The 20451-nt window shown below is 35.5% G+C and overlaps 1 protein-coding gene across 1 annotated transcript in view; it reads right to left on the bottom strand.

Moving 5' to 3' along the window:
• The window catches only part of LOC150101205 (uncharacterized), a 242979-nt gene that overhangs the window by 36762 nt on the left and 185766 nt on the right, over window positions 1-20451 (bottom strand). Inside the window, exons 11-12 of the mRNA XM_090402189.1 lie at window positions 17743-17754; window positions 13553-13726 (exon numbers count right to left, since the gene is read on the bottom strand). Of these exons, the coding sequence (XP_090258315.1) occupies window positions 13553-13726; window positions 17743-17754 (186 nt within the window). The remainder of the gene's footprint in view (window positions 1-13552; window positions 13727-17742; window positions 17755-20451) is intronic.

Raw genomic sequence — 20451 nt, 5'->3', positions numbered from 1 at the left:
AATTTGAAAGAATCTTATGAGAATATGGATTTGCTTCTTATAAATATATTAACTATGATGAATATAGGCAGCACATTTGCAGTGACCTCACAAAGTACTGTTGATTTTATGAGTAGGATAGTTTTAAGATAAAGAACACCATTATGTCATTAAAATAAACAGCTAGTTCAAAAGACTTTAATGCAAGGAAAGAAAAGAGTTTTCCCTTATGAAGTGCAAAAAAGTTCTCTTGTCACTGGTTCACATAAACTCAGTTTGTTGGAAAAGTTTATAAAAGTTTTAATAAAGGTGATATTATACGACTTCTTCCCAAGACTAAACAAACAAATATTACAGAAGGCATTTTTATTGGCTTATAAATTGATATACTAATTGAAGGACAGCTCTCTTTCAATGACAGCTTAAACAACTGAAAATGCAATTTAAATAATAATGAAAAGGCTTTGAGAACTTTTAAAACTGTTAGATTTTTAAGGTCTGTTAAAAATGACAGCTATAGAATTCTTATAGAAGAGCTACAGGCATGAAAAGCATGGGATGCAACATGTTATTGTACTTTCTGCATTCACATCTGGATTTCTTTCCTCCTAACACATAAAGTGCTGCTAGTAATGAACATGTCAAACAACTCCATTAAGATGTCATTTATATGGAAAAATATCATTCACATATGATATCTAAGATTGCTGGTTTTTCTTAATTGAAGAAACTACTGATGTCAGCTATAGAAGGAAGACTAAAATTTTTTTTTAAAAACCTTAACATAGGTTCATATGAAATGCAATTATGTCTACAAGTAATTTTGATTTCCTGAAAAATTGGAGAGTAATAACCTAATTTTAGGCTAACATTCAAATTCAGTAGAACCATTTACTTTTGCTTAAAGGCAAAACAGAAATTTTCAATTTGTTGATGAGTATTATCAAATCCTTTAGCCATACAAGTTAATAAAATGTGATATATCCATCCTTTTGTAAATGGGACTGACTTAAAATAATTGAATGAATGAATTAAAAAAATTATGTAAATCAAACATAATTTGTTTGATTTACATACATTATTTTAAGATGGAATGTTGTGACAGGTCCAAAAAGACAGCAGCCCAAGAAAAAATATTTCAACAATATTACTATCATCATCATCATCAAATTCTTGCCATGTACCCTCAAGGGGTGTACAGGATATGATAGTACTACATGAAAAATTTACATCATTACTAACGGTCTATCTACAATTTTCCTCCAAATCAGTCTGTTACTTGTCAAGACTCCAACATTAGCAGATCTTATATTTCTATTGTCTAAGGCACTTTGTACCGTATCAATCCACCTATATCTTGGCCTTCCTCTGGGTCATTTTCCTGCCAACTTGGCAGAGAACACTTGTTTTGCTAATCTTTCCTTGCCCATTCTGTTTAAGTGACCATACCACCTGAGATTAGCTCTGCTGAAGCATTCCTGGATGCTGACAATGTCAAGTTCTTTCCTAATATTCTTGTTTTTAATGTGATATTGCCAATGTTGCCATCTGTTCACGCCCCTAATCTTTCTCAGGACTCTCATATCTGCGGTCTCTAGTTTTTGGTAAAGTGTTTTACTTCTGACCCAACTCTCAGATCCATAAGTTAAAACTGGTTTGAACACTGTCTTATATACAGCTAATTTAGTGTTCCGACTGATTTCTCTCTTATTCCATATGAAATTATTCAATTGACTTCCTACCATACCAGCTTTGCTGATTCTGTTGTCTATTTCTATATTTAATTTACCATCTTCACTAAAAATCGTGTTTAAGTAGCTGAAATGTTTTACTTGTTCCACAGGTTCCCCGTTCACAACACACTTGACATTTTCAATAATTCTACCTATTTTCATTGTCTTTGTCTTTTTAATGCTGACCTTCATACCATATCTATTACAACAGTTATTCAATTTAGTCAGAGAATCTTGCAGACTTGTAGCGGATTTATTTAGAAGTATAACATCGTCCACATAAAGCAAAGAGCTGACATTAACATCTCCAATTTTGATATCATGTTTAATACCACTTTCCTTCATAATGTGATCCATATAAATAATGAATAACAGAGGGGATAATGTGCATCCTTGTCTCACACCAGATTTAACATTAAACCATCTTCCTGTACTTCCTTCAATTCTAACTGCTGACTTACAACTCAAAGACTAGGTATTGCTTGATATAATGCCCCATTGACACCATATAACTGTAGCGTATTGAATAGCTTCTCTCTTGGCACCTTGTCATATGCCTTTTCCAAATCAACAAAACTTAAATAAAGATCTCTGTTATATTCCCATGATTTCTCCACTATTTGTCGTAAAGTGAAGATCTGATCCCGACAGCCTCTATTTGACCTAAATCCAGCTTGTTCTTCACCAAGCTTTTCTTCCACAATTCTTCTCAACCATTTCTCAAGTATACTTGCATATATCTTACCAGGAACACTCAATAGGGATATACCTCTGTAATTCTCACATTCAGTTTTATTTCCCTTTTTATATATGGGTACTATGAGAGCTCTACTCCAATCATCTGGAATCTGTCCCTCTGTCCAGGCATTCTGAACTATGCAGTGCAGCCACTGTAAGACTTTTATACCACCATACTTCAACATTTCTGGTCAAATATCATCTACTCCTGCTGCCTTTCCACATTTCAAGCCTTTGATGGCTTTTTCTACTTCAAGTATGGATATGTATTCCTGACTGTATGCCTGGTCAGTGTTTTTTTTATCACCATGTTGTCATCACTGCTTGTTTCATTTAGCAAACTTTCAAAGTAATTACTCCATACTTCAAGGATATCTTTTTCTCCCGTTTTCATTTCACCTTTATCATCTCTAACTCCTTTTACAGCAGTCTTTCCTCAATTCCTAAGCTTCTTCAACAACCTCCAAAATATTTTGCCACCTTCTTGATATTTATTTTCTATGTTTTTGCCAAAGCCCTCCCATGACTTTTGTTTAGCTAGTTTTACACACTGTTTAGCTTTCTTACATTTGTCTCTGTATTCTCTAAGAGCACAAGCTGACTTATTTGCCAGGAACATTTGATATGCTTTCTTCTTTTCCTTCACTGCCTCTCTTACTTCCTGTGTCCACCATGGAGTTCTAATTTTTCTATCCTTGCAGCCACTTCACTACATGCCTCTCTAGCTGAATCAATCAGGGTTTTCTTCAAGGTTTGCCACTGAATCTCCAAAATTTGGTTCCCGAAGGTTTGCCACTGAATCTCCAAGATTTGGCTCAACTTTTATTTGCTTTAAAACTTTCTTACATGTCATTCTTTTTGATATGAAATTCAATTTTATCCTGCTCAAGACTAAATAGTGATCACTTCCAATTTCAAATCCTTTGTACACTCTGGTGTCCTGCACCAGGAAGAAAACATCACTATCAACAATAACATAGTCAATGAGACTTTTCTTATTCCTTGCCTCTTCTCTCCATGTGAATTTGTGTACATTTCTATGTTGGAACATGGTATTAGTAATAACCAGTCCATGTCCTGAGCAGAAATCCAACAGGTATTTGCCATTATTATTAGCTTTTCTCTTTTCTCCAAATTTTCCCAAAACATTTTTGTATGTCTGACAATCACTTCCTACTCTGCTATTTAGATCCCCAACAAGGACTAACTTTTCCTTTTTCATTTGTCAGTAGCTTTCTCTAGAGCCTCAAAAAATTCCTCCACTTCTACCTTAGTAGAACCTTCTGTGGGACCACAGGCATAAATAAGTCTCTTTGTCCAGTTCCCCATTCTGATATTTGCCCAAATCACTCTACTTGACACTGCCTGCCGTTCAAGAAGATGAGCCTCGTATTTTGTGTTGAATACTATGGCTACTCCTTCTTTTCCTTGATTGTCATTGCCTGAATATAACATTTTGTATTTATTGCTCAGAAAGATCTCACCAGTTTTTGTCTTTTTTGTTTCAGTCACCCCTATTATGTCGATCTGGTACTTATCTAATTCCTCCACTAGCTCCATTTCTTTGCCATTCAGGTTTCTTATGTTGATAGTACTGATCTTTAACTCTGGTGATGTTGAGTTGTGGTGTATTTTCAGATTTGTTCCAGTAGCTGACTTTTCACTGTTCACCCTGGTTCCCTGGTGAAAACAACGGGGGCCTTGTTTAACCAGCGATGCCCCAGCCGGCATGAAGTTTTGTCATGTTGTACCATCATTTTGTATTTTGGTTTAACCAATAGGAATACAATTTGGTGGGCTAAATCCCAAATTGCCAGCCCATCCTCGTTCGTTCAGTATCCAAGTAGATACCCAACAGGGTGCACCACGAGAAGGTGAGGATTGAACATTATGTCAGAAGCCCTTTTTTGAGGAATTTTGACTACAACAGTAGTTCATATCAGAAGTATACAACTAATAACAATACCAATGCAATGTTCTGCAGAAATGAAGACAGTATGTCATTGAAAATACTAAAGTGAGAGTTATAAAGTTGATTTTTAAAATTTAATACAACAGGCTGCTATGTGATGAAAGGTTCACATGAAGGAGATGAAATATTTGCATAACTTACCATATATTAGTCTTTAAAAGTAATTTACTTCATTTGCATGTCTAAATAATTCTCAGTATGCATTATCTGTCTCAGTTAAAATAAAATATTAAAACTAAAGTGAGAAGATAAACAGTTCAGTGAAATGGATGACTTCAGAAAAGAGAATAAGTCCAATATGTGATGAGAAAAGAATAATGGGGAAGAGAGATAGTGGTCAATTGCATAAAGAGTATGAAATACAAGCTAAGAAAGTGATAGCATAGTAAAGCAAGGTAAATCAGAAAACAAGAGGAGAAATGGACAAGCTGATTCAAAACTGATTTTGAATCAACTTGTCCATTTATATTTAAACTTTGAGTAAAAACTGATAAGCATCCTTAGTTTTTGACTGTTTATTGAATAATAATAATAACCACTATTTTACATAAATACCAAAATACATTATCACTATGTCACTAAATTTATTCTGCACATGAGTCAAGCAATGGAGATACCCTTGGACACAAGCAATTTTAATTGCATGCTCTTGGGATATTAACTGTAACCAGTGAAAATAATTACACCCTTATATTCTTCTCTTATAGCAGTCATTAATTAACAAATTTTAACACTGAATATACATGTATGCTATACTGAATGTATGACTTTACCCCATTAAATCCTTTATCAAGTAACTGCTGACTTAACTCTTCTTTTTTGAATTTTTGAAAGTTTTACATCTTTCTTGTATTTTGTTTTCATATAGAAAACGAACACCTTTGTTTTCTATATGAAAACAAAAACAGCTTGGATGTAATTTTAGAATTACATCCAAGCTAGGTGGCTGTATGAGGTGGGATTTTGGCTTTCTTGATGGTATTGGTAAACAATCATTTATAAAATGAAAAATGATTTATAAATATTACTTGCTTCAGAAACTTCTGTGGATGAGGAACATGCTGAAAGTTTAAGCCTGATATATATATATATATATATGCCCTGTGTCGAACAGTTTATTGAAGTTTAATCTCTACTACTTTCATATGCATTATAGTACACTTCTTTAGGAGAAAGTGAAATAAAAAATTAAACTGATATTACATTGAATGGGTTTTGCAACGAGCAAGTTTAACAGTATTAGTAATACAAAATATCTGAAAAACAGACAACAACATTGTATGTGGCATGTTGTTTCAACATGCCGAGTTGAAGTTCAGAGGGCACATTGCAAAAGTTGGAAAAACAGCTCAAAGGATTACTTGGATATTGAAAAACATGCCAACATGTAAAGATAGGAAAGTTATTATCCCTCTTTATAATGCTATGATTTGGTTGCATTTTGACTATTTCTTGGGGATAAAGAAGTGGTGAAGAGGATTCGGAGATGAGTGACCAAGCTGGTGATAGGTCTGTGGAATGCTACCTATGTGGACAGGTTGAAGGTGTGTAGGTTGTAAAGTTTAGTTGATAGGCAGAAAAGAGGAGACATAATAGAAACCGATAAGACATTAAAGGAGTTTTATAAGATTGACATAAAGGAAATTTTTTAATATGTGACACAGAGAGAGAGAACTAGGGATCCATGTAATTTGTGTAGGAGTGTGTGGACTAGATTTTTGCATGAAGAGTGGTGAATGAGTTTAAGAAGACGTATGATAGGTTTTGTGTGTATAAAAGTCGGTGTGGGTTCCCATGATGAGTCTCTGGACTTCACAGAAATACCTGTATAATAATAATAATAGTAATAAAATAATAATAATAATAATAATGCATTGTAATGCAATGCACAGAATGCCTGGCAATATGAGTTTAGTTGATTTTTTAATTTCACTCTCCTTAAGGACACTATACTGAATATGAAACTAATAGAAATGGAAACTTAATAAGTACACACCAAATAGTTGCCATGTGGCATATATAGTGGATATTAATATCACTACATAGGGAAGAAAAAAACAAACTTCTCTATAATTATGGATCTCACATTCAAACTGAATGTTTAGTCATTCATATGTAAATAAAATATGAAAATTTCAGTTTTTGTATAAAATTATAAATAACCATATCATTCTTAATATTATATTTCATTTTTTATCATTCTTTATTCTAATAATATTTTTTCTATGCTGAGCAAAGTTTGACAATCTATATCTACACCAGATTGGTGAGAAGAACATGAAACAAACGATACAAGTGGATGGAATTGATATAGAAAACGTAGAACAATTCACATATTTGGGAAATAAAATGACATGATTTGGACTGTAAAAAAGAAATTAAGATCAGGATTGCAAAGGGAAGAACAAATCTGAAGTCCATGGATAACATCTGGAAAAGTAAAATGATCAGCCTTCAAACAAAACTAAGAGTACTAGAAACATTCTAATAATAGGATGGGTACAGAAAATCACAAATGAAGAGCCATATCAGAAGATACAACCAAAGGAGAATCTAATGCAGAAGATTATACAATGGAAGCTGCAATTATTTGTACACATCTGTAGAATGAGTGAGGGCTGGAAGATAAATACATTTGTGTTTGGTATCATGGATGGTGTAAACAAAAGAGGTAGACCATACAGAGAATGGATAGACAACATAAAGGACTGGTGAGGAATGGGTTTAAAGAAACTGCAACACTGTGCACTGAACAAAGAAAGGGGGAATAAGATAGTGAAGGAGGCATCGTTGGTGTCATCATCATCACAAACCAACGGGCAGTGAGCCCATGATTTGTGATGATGATGATACCAGATCCATTAAATTTCCCACTAAAATTTCCGTAATGTAAATAATCTCTGTAATAATAATAATATAAATGTCATTATTTCACAGAATAATAGAGTAATTTTATCTGTTCGTAAATGCATGATTTCTCTGATGTAATCAGAGTCATTCCATGCTTATTACAAAGTCATTTCAGTATGCATGCATTTCACATGAATGGATCTACTGTTGTATCTTCGTCCAACCTTGGTACATATTAAGTATCAAATTAAAAATAAGAAATAGTTACATTCAAATACAATATTTATAATTGGGATATCATTTTTTGTAGTCTCATTCTTCTTCACACAGTCTTTGTCACCATGGAGTCCTAGGCCTCATTGTGGGAGGTCAATGCACACTACATGATCCATTATCATCATCATCATCATCAAATTCCTGCCATGTACCCTCAAAGGGTGTACAGGATATGACAGTACTACATGAAAAAATTACATCATTACTAACTTCCTATCTACAATTTTCTTCCAAATCAGTCTGTTACTTGTCAAGACTCCAACATTATCAGATCTTATATTTCTATCGTCTAAGGCACTTTGTACCGTATCAATCCACCTATATCTTGGTCTTCCTCTGGGTCGTTTTCCTGCCAACCTGGCAGAGAACACTTGTTTTGCTAATCTTTCCTCTCCCATTCTATTTAAGTGACCATACCATCTGAGATTAGCTCTGCTAATGCATTCCTGGATGCTGACAATGTCAAGTTCTTTCCTAATATCCTCATTTTTAATATGATATTGCCATTGATGCCATCTGTTCACGCCTCTAATCTTTCTCAGGACTCTCATATCTGCAGACTCTAGTCTTTGGTCAAGTGTTTTACTTCTGACCCAGCTCTCAGATCCATAAGTTAAAATTGGTTTGAACACAGTCTTGTATACAGCTAATTTAGTGTTCCGACTAATTTCTTTCTTATTCCATATGAATTTATTCAATTGACTTCCCACGATACCAGCTTTGCTGATTCTGTTGTCTATTTCTATATTTAGTTTACCATCTTCAGAAAAAATTGTGCCTAAGTAGCTGAAATGTTTTACTTGTTCCACAGGTTCTCCATTCACAACACAGTTGATATTTTCAATGATTCTGCCTATTTTCATTGTCTTTGTCTTTTTATTGCTGACCTTCATACCATATCTATTACAACAGCTATTCAATTTAGTCAGAGAATCTTGCAGACTTGTAGCGGATTTATTTAGAAGTATAACATCATCTGCATAAAGCAAAGAGCTGACATTAACATCTCCAATTTTGATATCAGGTTTAATACCACATTCCTTCATAATGTCATCCATATAGATAATGAATAACAGAGGGGATAATGTACATCCTTGTCTCACACCAGATTTAACATTAAACCATCTTCCTGTACTTCCTTCAATTCTAACTGCTGACTCACAACTCAAATAAAGACTAAGTATTGCTTGATATAATGCCCCATTGACACCATATAACTGCAGCGTATTGAATAGCTTCTCTCTTGGCACCTTGTCATATGCCTTTTCCAAATCGACAAAACTTAAATACAGATCTTTGTTATATTCCCATGCTTTCTCGACTATTTGTCGTAAAGTGAAGATCTGATCCTGACAGCCTCTATTTGGCCTGAATCCAGCTTGTTCTTCACCAAGCTTTTCTTCCACAATTCTTCTCAACCGTTTCTCAAGTATACTTGCATAGATCTTGCCAGGAACACTCAGTAGGGAAATACCTCTGTAATTCTCACATTCAGTTTTATTTCCCTTTTTATATATGGGTACTATGAGAGCTCTACTCCAATCATCGGGAATTCGTCACTCTGTCCAGGCTTTCTGAACTATGCAGTGCAGCCACTGTAAGACTCTTATACCACCATACTTCAGCATTTCTGGTCGAATATCATCTACTCCTGCTGCCTTTCCACAATTCAAGCCTTTGATGGCTTTTTCTACTTCAAGTATGGATATGTATTCCTGACTGCATGCCTGGTCAGTGTTTTTTTATCACTGTGCTGTCATCACTGCTTGTTTCATTTAGCAGTTTTTCAAAGTAATTACTCCATACTTCAATGATATCTTTTTCTCCTGTTTTCATTTCACCTTTATCATCTCTAATTCCTTTCACAGCACTCTTTCCTCCATTCCTAAGCTTCTTCAATAACCTCCAGAATATTTTGCCACCTTCTTGATATTTATTTTCTATATTCTTGCCAAAGTCCTCCCATGACTTTTGTTTAGCTAGTTTTACACACTGTTTAGCTTTCTTACATTTGTCTCTGTATTCTGTAAGAGTAAAAGCTGACTTATTTGCCAGGAACTTTTGATATGCTTTCTTCTTTTCCTTCACTGCCTCTTTAACTTCCTGTGTCCACCAGGGAGTTCTGATTTTTTTATCTTTGCACACAACCTCACCACATGCCTCTCTGGCAGAATCAATCAATGTTTCCTTCAGAGTTTGCCACTGAATCTCCAAGGTTTGATTCCTGTTCTCAAACTCTTTCATTTTCTTTTCAATAATATTTCTGTATTTTAGTCTACAGTTTACATCTGAGAGCTGCTCAACTTTTATTCGCTTTAAAACTTTCTTACATGTTATTCTTTTCAATATGAAATTCAATTTTATCCTGCTCAAGACTAAATAGTGATCACTTCCAATTTCAAATCCTCTGTACACTCTGGTGTCCTGCACCAGGGAGAAAACATCACTATCAACAATAACATAGTCAATGAGACTTTTCTTATTCCTAGCCTCTTCTCTCCATGTGAATTTGTGCACATTTTTATGTTGGAACATGGTGTTAGTAATAACCAGTCCGTGTCCTGAGCAGAAATCCAACAGATATTTGCCATTATTATTAGCTTTGCTCTTTTCTCCAAATTTTCCCAAAATATTTTTGTATGTCTCACAATCATTTCCTACTCTACTATTTAGATCCCCAACAAGGACCAACTTTTCCTTTTTCATTGTGTCAGTTGCTTTTTCTAAAGCCTCAAAAAATTCCTCCACTTCTACCTTAGTAGAACCTTCTGTGGGACCATAGGCACAAATAAGTCTCATTGTCCAGTTCCCCATTCTCATATTTGCCCACATTACTCTACTTGAGACTGACTGCCATTCAAGAAGATTAGCCTCGTATTTTGTGTTGAATACTATGGCTACTCCTTCTTTTCCTTGATTGTTATTGCCTAAATATAACATTTTGTATTTATTGCTCAGAAAGATCTCACCAGTTTTGGTCTTTTTTGTTTCAGTCACCCCTATTATGTCGATCTGGTACTTATCTAATTCCTCAGCTAGCTCCATTTCTTTGCCATTCAGGCTTCTTACGTTGATAGTACCGATCTTTAACTCTGGTGATGTTGAGTTGGGGTTTGTTTTCAGATTTGTTCCAGTAGCTGACTTTTCGCTGTTCGCCCTGGTTCCCTGGCGAAAACAACGGGGGCCTTGTTTAACCGGGCGACGCCCCAGCCGGCACGAAATTTTGTCATGTTGTACCATCATTTTTTATTTTGGTTTAACCAATAAGAATACAATTTGGTCGGCTAAATCCCAAATTGCCAGCCCATCCTCGTTCGTTCAGTATCAAAGTAGATACCCAACAGGGTGCACCATGAGAAGGTGAGGATTGGACATTAGGTCAGAAGCCCTGGTCGGTTCTCCGCATTCCTTTAAAGGCTATGTGGAGGTCTCCTCTCAGTTATACAGCTTTGATCCTTAAGCACATCACCAGTCACCACCTGGACAGTAGTCTGTAAATTGCATGTGATCTCTAGCCAGTCTGCCTGTTTTTCTTGGAGCAAAACTTTCCAGGAGAAACCTTGTTCCCTCCATATGAGACCAGCTAACTCAGCTTTCAATGAAAAAGTCAATATAAAAAATTTCTTGCATTATTATTATTATTATTAAGTTTATATTAGATGCTCACAGCTCTGTGATATTAGTATGTATTGTCGCTACATTTGGCAACTTTTGGTTTCATATAGACCGTAACAAGCCTCAGGGCCTAATAAAGATAGGAAGATGATGATGGTTTCATATACAATAGATCTGTACACTTCTAGGTTTAGCAACTTCTAAAGAATATTAATTTATATTAAATAACATTTACAAATTAGAGTTGATTACACTCCCTTGGTTTAACTGGAAGTGTAACCAAGATTTATAATGCAATTCTGGGAAAGTGCATTAAAATTAATTTGCTTATTTTTGAGGAAGAAAGATGAGTTTAGTACTGTAAATATGGTTGTCATTTATGTTTCCAGTCTGTTTTTAATTTTATTTTATTTTTAAAATCAAGTGCATAAAGTATTAAAAACAGTTGTGATTTAATAAGCGCTTACTAAATTCCATGATAGCATTATAGAATTAAAGTATGTACAGGCAGAGACCCAGGGCGCACATTATTTCAACTGTTATTTATTACATCTATGTAACTCACATTATGGAGGAAAGTGCAATTAGGCCTAATATCGAAATTGGTGATATTCAGAGAATCCTGCAGACTTGTACTAAGCCTGCAGGATTGCCTCACTGGAAAAAAAAAAAAAATTAAAAAAAAAAAAAAAAAAATATATATATATATATATATATATATATATACTGTCCAGATGGTGGCTGGCAATTACGTAGTCTAAATGGTGGACCATACAGTGTTGAGTGTGCAGTGACCTCCCACAATAAGCCCTGGGACTCCGTGGAGATAAAGGACGCTGTGTAAAAAAAAAGATGACAATGATGACTACAAAAAATGATATTCCAATTACAAATATTGCATTTGAATGTAATTATTTCTTATTTTTAATCTGATACTTAATAGGTACCAAGGTTGGAGGAAGATACCACAGTAGATCCATTCATGCAAAATGCATGCATACAGAAATGACTTTCCATCACCTCACAGAAATCGTGCATTTATGAACAGATAAAATTATTGTATCATTCTATGTAAAATATGACATTTACAAAGATTATTTACATTATATATTACATAAACACATCAAACAAATATTATTTCAGTGATTAGCATACAGAAAAGATCTAAAATACATGGAACTCAGTTATGCCAGATGCAATATATGTGCTATCAATTTACAAGTCCATCAATATCAGTTAATATACTAAAAATCATTCCTACTACATGTTTTCAAATTTACATTCAACTTCAATTCTTGAAGTAAGCTATAGTACATCATAAACTAGTTGAATAAATTAAATAAGTTTTCATTTGCATACTTATGTAGTTATACCAGAATCATTAAAATGAATAATAGTACCCACAGAAGCTAGGTATCAGAAAAGCCTTATCTTATTCCTCAGCTGTAGAACATGGATGTGACAAGTCATCCTTTTATGGAGAACTGAGTATTAGGGTATAACATCTTATTGGCTGTGATGTCATGTCCAAAATTAGCCTGAGAATCAAGCAGCTGAATAAGTAAGGAAGCTCAATGGAGGTGAAAATTTGATTCCTGATGAGGTGCAGGTCTTCACCTACCTAGGATAGCATAGCTCTGATGCCTGTCTATTATTACATTCAGTGCAGGTTTGAGCCTGTTGGGAATGACTTTGTATATTACTTTGCAGTGAGTATTTATGATGGAGGTGTTGCCAATTTTTGAGTTTGGTAAGTTTTTTCTTGAATAAATCTCATGTGGCCAATGTCACAAATGAGAAGTCACTGATACATGCTCCAGAAAACAAAATTTAGTGGTGAGCCTGTCTACCTGTGAAAATTTTTTGCTTGATAAAGAAATATACATTTTTGTCAAGATATGTTTTTGTTCTACACTAATGATGAGAGCAATCAAATTTCAGAAAGGATTCTGCTGGTGGCACTGTAATGTTTGCTTTGTACATGCTTCAGTAGTAGTGGTGCAAGGTGTGAAGAAGGATTTCAGTGAGGTCTTCTCTGATGCTTCTACTAAATAATAGAATTAAATTAAAATAATAAAATTAAACAAAGTGTAAAATATAAAGTAGAAAAAGGCAAATGAGCCAAAAAAAAAAAAAAAAAAACTTTCTTGTTATAAATGACACTATGGTTTTGAATTTTCTTCTGCAATCCAGAAAATGGTAACAGTTGAATTTCTCTTAGCCAAAAATCATTTTGGCTATATCTGCAATTATAGATAAAAGAGATAAAGGGAAAAGACCAAAGTAGTACGTTAAATATGAGAAAAGAGTATGCTAAGTAATGAGTTCAGCTAGCAGTAGTGCACACTAATAAACACTTAATGGAGTTAAATGTTTGCATAAAACTTACTCTATAATAATCTTTTCCTAAACCAAGGGCTCTGGACATTCCAAAGTCACTGATTTTTGCAAAACTTTCATTAACAAGGAGAACATTTCTGGCTGCCAAATCCCTGTGAACAAACTGCTTATTTTCCAGGTATTCCATGGCCATAGCAACTTGCTGCATCAGAACTAATATATCCTGCACTGCCATATCCCTAAATAATAAGAATAACTAGCTATACAAAAGAGCAAAATGGCTTCATTTAGTAATAAAATCTATGAAAAACACATAAAATGTTTATAATTAAGGGGATACAAATCCCTTGTTGTTCAACTGCCAGTAAGCAAAACTCTTAAGATCGAGAACTACGAATCTATGAGTTTCATATATACTGAAAAACTATCGGTGAATCCAAGTGTAAATGACCACTTAGTAGTACAACACCAAGGCAACTCGAAGAAAAGGTGAAGCAAGCTCCCTCACTATCCTTGATATTTATGCTTACTGGCAGTTGAACAACAAGGGATTTGTATCCCCTTAATTATTATTAAGGATGCCAGAAAAATAGCTGTTTGGCTTTAAATTTATGTTCTAATATACAAACACACCTTTATGGCATTCGTATACTAAAGGTATGTAAGTTCTTTTCACTTAAACCTTGTTATCTTCCAGGTCTACCTACTCACTAATGAGACCTCAAAAAAGGTTGAAACCGGTCTGGGTAGTGACCTCTCCTCATAATGTAATTACAGTATTACATCCCCTAGGGGCTGTGTTTTTACATTATGAGAAAATATCAAGGATAGTGAGGGAGCTTGCTCCACCTCTGCTTCGACTTGCCTTGGTGTTGTACCACCAAGTGGTCATTTACACTTAGATTCGCCGATAGTTTTTCGGTATATATGAAACTCATAGATTCGTAGTTCTCAATCTTAGAGTTTTGCTTACTGGCAGTTGAACAACAAGGGATTTGTATCCCCTTAATTATTATTAAGGATGCCAGAAAAATAGCCATTTGGCTTTAAACATAAAATATTTATTACTGTTATACTAATTAGGCAAATCTAAGTTTACAAAACAAAACTATATTACAAAGCTTTTTTGGTAACATGAGCAATCTCACTATTACACTAAATAATATGCTCATAGACAAACTTTGTGTCCATGAGCACATATATTGTCTTTTAATAACACATTAATAGGTTCTCTAAGTTTATTTTGAGGACATATGGTGACCCATGATAGAATGAAAAGTTCATGTCAGATAATTCTCTCTTTTCCACATAGAAACTAGTGAACATTACAAGAAATGTTGAATTTCAAACCACGTGTGTAGTTATACAATACAGTACTATTGTGCTCAGTTTATTGATAGTTTTGAAGGATTTCAAGAACTACCTGAGATCAAACAAAATGGAAACAGAAGTACTTGTTAATATTCCTAACCAAATGTAGCTTGGGGTTTCTAACTGCCATCCTGATCTGCTTCAAGCAACACAAAGCTCAGAAAGCAGAGGAAGAAGATTTAACAGCTTAAACTACTGTTTGGTTCTGATGAAGCTTTCAGCATACAGAAAAAGCAACTGAAATTTTCATATCGTGAGATTCAAATTTTTATCAGACTAGAAAAGTTGCTCCAGATTTAAGAAATGCATACGCATGCTATTGTGAAATTTATGAAGAAAAGAGAAGACTGTCTTGGAAACAAATGATTTTTGTAATTTGCTCGATGTTAGAGGCTATGTTTTGATACATTGAATTGTTCTGGAAAAAAAAATGCAAGTTATCATTTCTTTGGATAAATAAATAATTGTCTGAGTACAAATTACTGTTTTGTTTGGGGAGGGATTGAGACAGCCTTCGTGTGTCTTCATGATCCCAGGCCTAATTCTTGTGTCTTATAACTGCCATCCCAAGCATGGCCTAGCAATCTACATCTGACCTGGCCTCAAGGACATAACCCAATGTGTACCTGATGCAGAATACTCCATATGTATTAAAGTTCAAAATACCACCATCTACAATGTCTACAAACTACCATCGCAATACTGGCCTGAGCAGATGGACCGACCACCACCTCATCCTGCTCTCTATGTTGGTGACTTCAATTCTCATCACACCATATGGGGCTATTCCTCTAACAGCCAGGATGGTAATAATCTAGTTAACTGGATGGATACATATAACCTGCATTTAATATACAATGCCAAGCAGGAAGGCACTCTCCACTCATCCAGATGGAAAAGAACCTACACCCTAGATCTGTGCATAGTCACTAAAGACTCTGAAGACCACCCTCTGCCAACAACCAGAACCATCCTCAACAGATTTCCTAATAGTCGGCATTGTCCTACACTAATAGACAGGCACATCAATCCCAGTCATCAGCAGAACACCAATTGCTAGATGGAATCTTCGCAGGTCCAACTGGAATGCATTTCAGAAACAAATCGAGCAAACCATTAGAGCAATTCCACCCACCCCTAATTGCTATCCAAGATTTGTTAAACTAATCAAAACTGCAGCGAAAACCTCTATTCCTAGAGGCTACAGAAAACAATACATCCCATGCTGGAGTAGAGAAACTGAGGAACTTTTAGCCAAATATGAAGAGACTGAAGACCCAACTGTTGGTAAGGAGCTCATAGCAATGCTGGATAAAAACAGAAAGGAAAGATGGATCTCAACCATCAATGAACTCGATTTCACCACATCTAGCCAGAAAAAGCTGGTCACTTCTGAGAAAATTGGGTGGGGGCAGAACTAACAGCACACAAAATAACAGAGATAACTCCTGATCAAATGGCTAATCATTTATTGAAAACCTCCAAGATACATCCCGGTTCTATCACGAAAATTATTGTGCAATCTTCCATCAGACAAATCCTGAAGGAGGCCCCGCAAGCGTCCTGAACTTGTACACCCAGTATCTCGAGAAGAGGTAAAGGTAGCCTTAAAACTCACCAAGAATGGCAAGGCTCCAGGAGTGAATGGTATCCTTCCCGAGTTTCTAAAGCATCTCAGTCAACAAGGCCAAACATGGCTGGCCACCCTTTTCTCAAAAATTATAATGACTGGAAAATTACCAAATCTGTGGCAGGAAGCCAAAATAATCCATACCCAAACCAGGGAAAGATCCAAATGATGTCAAAAATCTATGAGTTATCTCCTTTGCTCCACCTTCAAGCTCTTTGAAAAAATTCTCCTTAAAAGAATTTCACCACTCATCGAAAGAGCACTTTCTGACTAAACAAGCTGGCTTCAGGCCGGGAAGAAGTTGCTGTGACCAGGTCCTGGCCCTGACAACACAGATTGAAGCAGGCTTCCAGAAGAAACTTAAATCCTGAGCCATTTTCATTGACCTAACATCGACTTATGACACAGTCTGGATCAGGAGCCTCCTCCTAAAGCTAGGAAATATAAGGTACAAAAAAAACTTTCCAGCCTTTTGAATCCATTCTCTCCAACAGAAAAATCCGGGTCCATATTTGTGGAAAAAAGAGCAGGGCCAGATTCCTTCATAACAGTCTCCCCACAGGACTCTGTGTTATCCCCTTTACTCTTTAATATCTACGTGTATGACTTACCACATACCAGCTCAAGCAAGCATATGTACGCTGATGACCTAGCGATCCTACATCAATCTACCTCCTTTGCCAACCCGGAATCAACCTTAAACACAAACCTGAACATCCTGGAAGAGTAATTCGAGCAGTGGTACTTGAAACCAAATCCAACAAAAACTGTGTCCACAGTATTTCACCTGAACAATGCAGAGGCTAATCAACACCTCAACTTTTCTTTCTGTGGAAGAATGGTAGAACACGAGCCTCACCCGAAATACCTTGGAGTGAGCCTGGACAGAAGCCTGACCTATAAAAGGCACATCACCAACCTGTCCAACAAAATTAAAACGAGAAACAATATCATTTCAAGGCTTGCTGGAACAACCTGGGGTTGTGGTGCAGAAGTCTTAAGGTCATCTGCACTAGCCCTCACATTCTCTGCAGCAGAATATTGTGCCCCTGTCTGGGAAAGAAGTACACACACTAACATTATAGACACTCAGCTAAACTCTACCATGTACACAATTAGTGGGACAGCGAGAAGCACCCCTCTCTCCTGACTGCCTGTCCTATCTAATGTTGCTCCACCAAACATACAGAGAAGACAAACCTCAATTAAAGAATTTAATAAAGCAATGAGCAACCCACTCCTGCACCAGACTCCCATAAATCCACCTAGTCTTTGCCTAAAATCTAGAAAGCCTTTCTGGTCCATGGACGAACTCTCTTCAGCTGCCATCAAACACGTGGCATGTGGAGAGAATACTGGTCCAACATTCTCCCAACAAATGGCTTACTGGTAGAAGATTCCTGTGCTCTACAGCCTGGTTTTGCTCTTCCTAGGAAGATTTGGTCATCAATCAACAGGATCAGAACTAACCAGGGCAGAGTGGCTACCTACTACATAAATGGAGACTGTTAGACCACCCTTATTGTGATTGTTCTCCCGTAGTTCAGGCAATTACTCATATTGTAAATGACTGCCCAAGGCACCAATTTCAAGGTGGTGGCCTACAGGATATCCACAAGGTGACGGATGAGGCCTTGGATTGGCTTTCCAGACTGGACATTGACCTGTAGCTGTTCTGTATTCCTGTATTCTGTATTGCCATAAGAATAAATAAATTGTTTTGTTCACCTATAACTAACACTACTATAATTAAATTTCATTGAAGAGAATATAATCTGTTTTTAACAGTACACCAATGGCAAATAAATTCATGCTTTATAAGAACAAAGCAATGAATTAACTTGTAAAGCTGGGAAATACCTATACAAAAAAAATTACTAGTGTGACACTAAGACAGCTCAAGAAAAAGATTGTTTCCCATCTGCTATCAAAAAAAAAGAAATTCTTAGACATTTTGTACAAACTCAGTTTGTCTAAATGGTGAAAATAACAACAGTTGACACAGATTATTACTGAATAAATACGAATTATTTATTGTGATTGGTCGGTGAATTTATAGGTCGTGTGAAAGTATTTTTTTATCTGTTTTATTGCGTTTTCCCCTCGGAAAATCAGCGTTTTATAGTATATTAGTGTAGATTTTCATGTTTTTTGTGTAGTTAGTGTTTCATAACATATTTTTTGTTAAGCTATTGCTCTAATAAATATAGTTTTCAAAATGGTGCCAAAAACGCACAAGAAATGTAATGCTAACAAGAGCAGTGAAGTTGAATTCAACAAGGCTTGTCCCACTAAGAAGGCTACTGAAAACGAATTAACCTCCAAAATAATGAAGTTGAAGTAGATAATTAGAGAGATGACGCAGGAATTATAGAAAGTCGAGTGCTGTTTGAATGAACATAAGGAAAAGAAAATTAAGCAGCAGAATAAGAAAAAACAAAGAATAGAATCAGGTAAGTTAGTAAGCGATGAAAATCAGGCAAGTAACATTAACTATAAAAAGAAGGATATTATTTGGAATGGTAACTATCACAAAATATGCTGTTGATGAGCAGGTTATAACTTCTAGTTTTTTTTTTGGAACAAAATGTAAAAATATAGCACATGCAATTGAAAAACAAGTAAACAAGATTATAATTGTAGTAGGTACTAATGAATTAACTAGCATAAAGTTCTTCATGAGAGAGGATATGAAAGGGTTGTTGGAAGAAGTGAAAGTGAAGAGCGCGATAGTGAAAACAGTTAGTATGATAAAAATGAATTAAGAAGAAGGGCTATGATGGCAAACGATTCAATGTATAGGCTGCGTGTAAAAAAATGGATGCGAGTTTTTGAATGTGTGGAGTGAGTTTAAGGGAAGATTAGATTTGCATAAGAGGGACAGCCTATACCTGAATGTGTTTGATACTAGGAGTCTTGAAAAATTAATAACTGGTATGAGACCTAAAGCAGAGAGTCAGGGAAACTAAATTAGAATGGGAAGAATATGAGTATAAGAGTGACAATGTTATATAATTGTACTAATGATGGAAATGGGCATTATCATGAAAATGATTACAAGGAGAGAATGATTTCGAATTTGGGTTCATCTGGTTCGGACCTATCAAACATATGCAAAGATGTCTGTCTACCTGTATAAGGCACTAGAGAAGAATAGAGATCTGCAAATTGCCCAACTGTGTCATGCAGACTGCAGACAAGAGTATATAAAAAGTATATACAAAAAAGAGTATATACAAAAGAACATGCAGGTAGATTATCATGTCTATATATCAATGCTAGTAGTATCAGAAACAAAGGGGTAGAGTTCATTTCCTAAGTCAATATGTTGGGACCTCAGATTGCAGGCATTAGTGAGACCTGGCTATTAGAATCAGACATACTAACTGGTATCAAGCATAAAGGGTACAGTATTTTTAGGAAGGGTAGACTGGATAGGAGAGGGGGGGGGCATCTGTTAATGATATCATATGACTTGAATCCAGTTAGTGTTGAGAACTATGATTGTGGTACTAGTAACAATATTTCATGTAGCAGTGCATTTGAAGTCATCTGGTGTGAGATGGAAATAAACAAGATCAACTGCATAGTAGGGTGTTGTTACAGCCTGGTGGATCTGTTTCTAGTCATGAACAAATGCATCACCAAATAGAGATGATGGGTGTGAAAAGAGTAATAATGGGAGACTTTAATTATCCAAATATTGATTGGATAGCAATAAAATCTCATGAGAAGAATGAAACTGAATTTATTGAACTGTATGTGGGACAACTTCCTCAAGCAGCATGTGACAGAAGGAGCTTGAGGTCAAAGAGTGCTAGATTTGATTACAGTTAGTGTCAGAGGGTGTTTCACTTAAAGACATAACTATAATGTCTCTGGTTGATGACAGTAATCATACAGTACTCACTTGGGAAGTGACTAAGTTTATGAATGTTCCATTCAAA

This window comes from Typopeltis vanoorti, chromosome 12 (genome assembly GCF_054136105.1).
Source record: "Typopeltis vanoorti isolate ZY-2024b chromosome 12, IOZ_Tvanoo_1.0, whole genome shotgun sequence".
NCBI lineage: Eukaryota > Metazoa > Arthropoda > Arachnida > Uropygi > Thelyphonidae > Typopeltis > Typopeltis vanoorti.
This window is presented reverse-complemented; position numbering and strand designations above follow the sequence as displayed.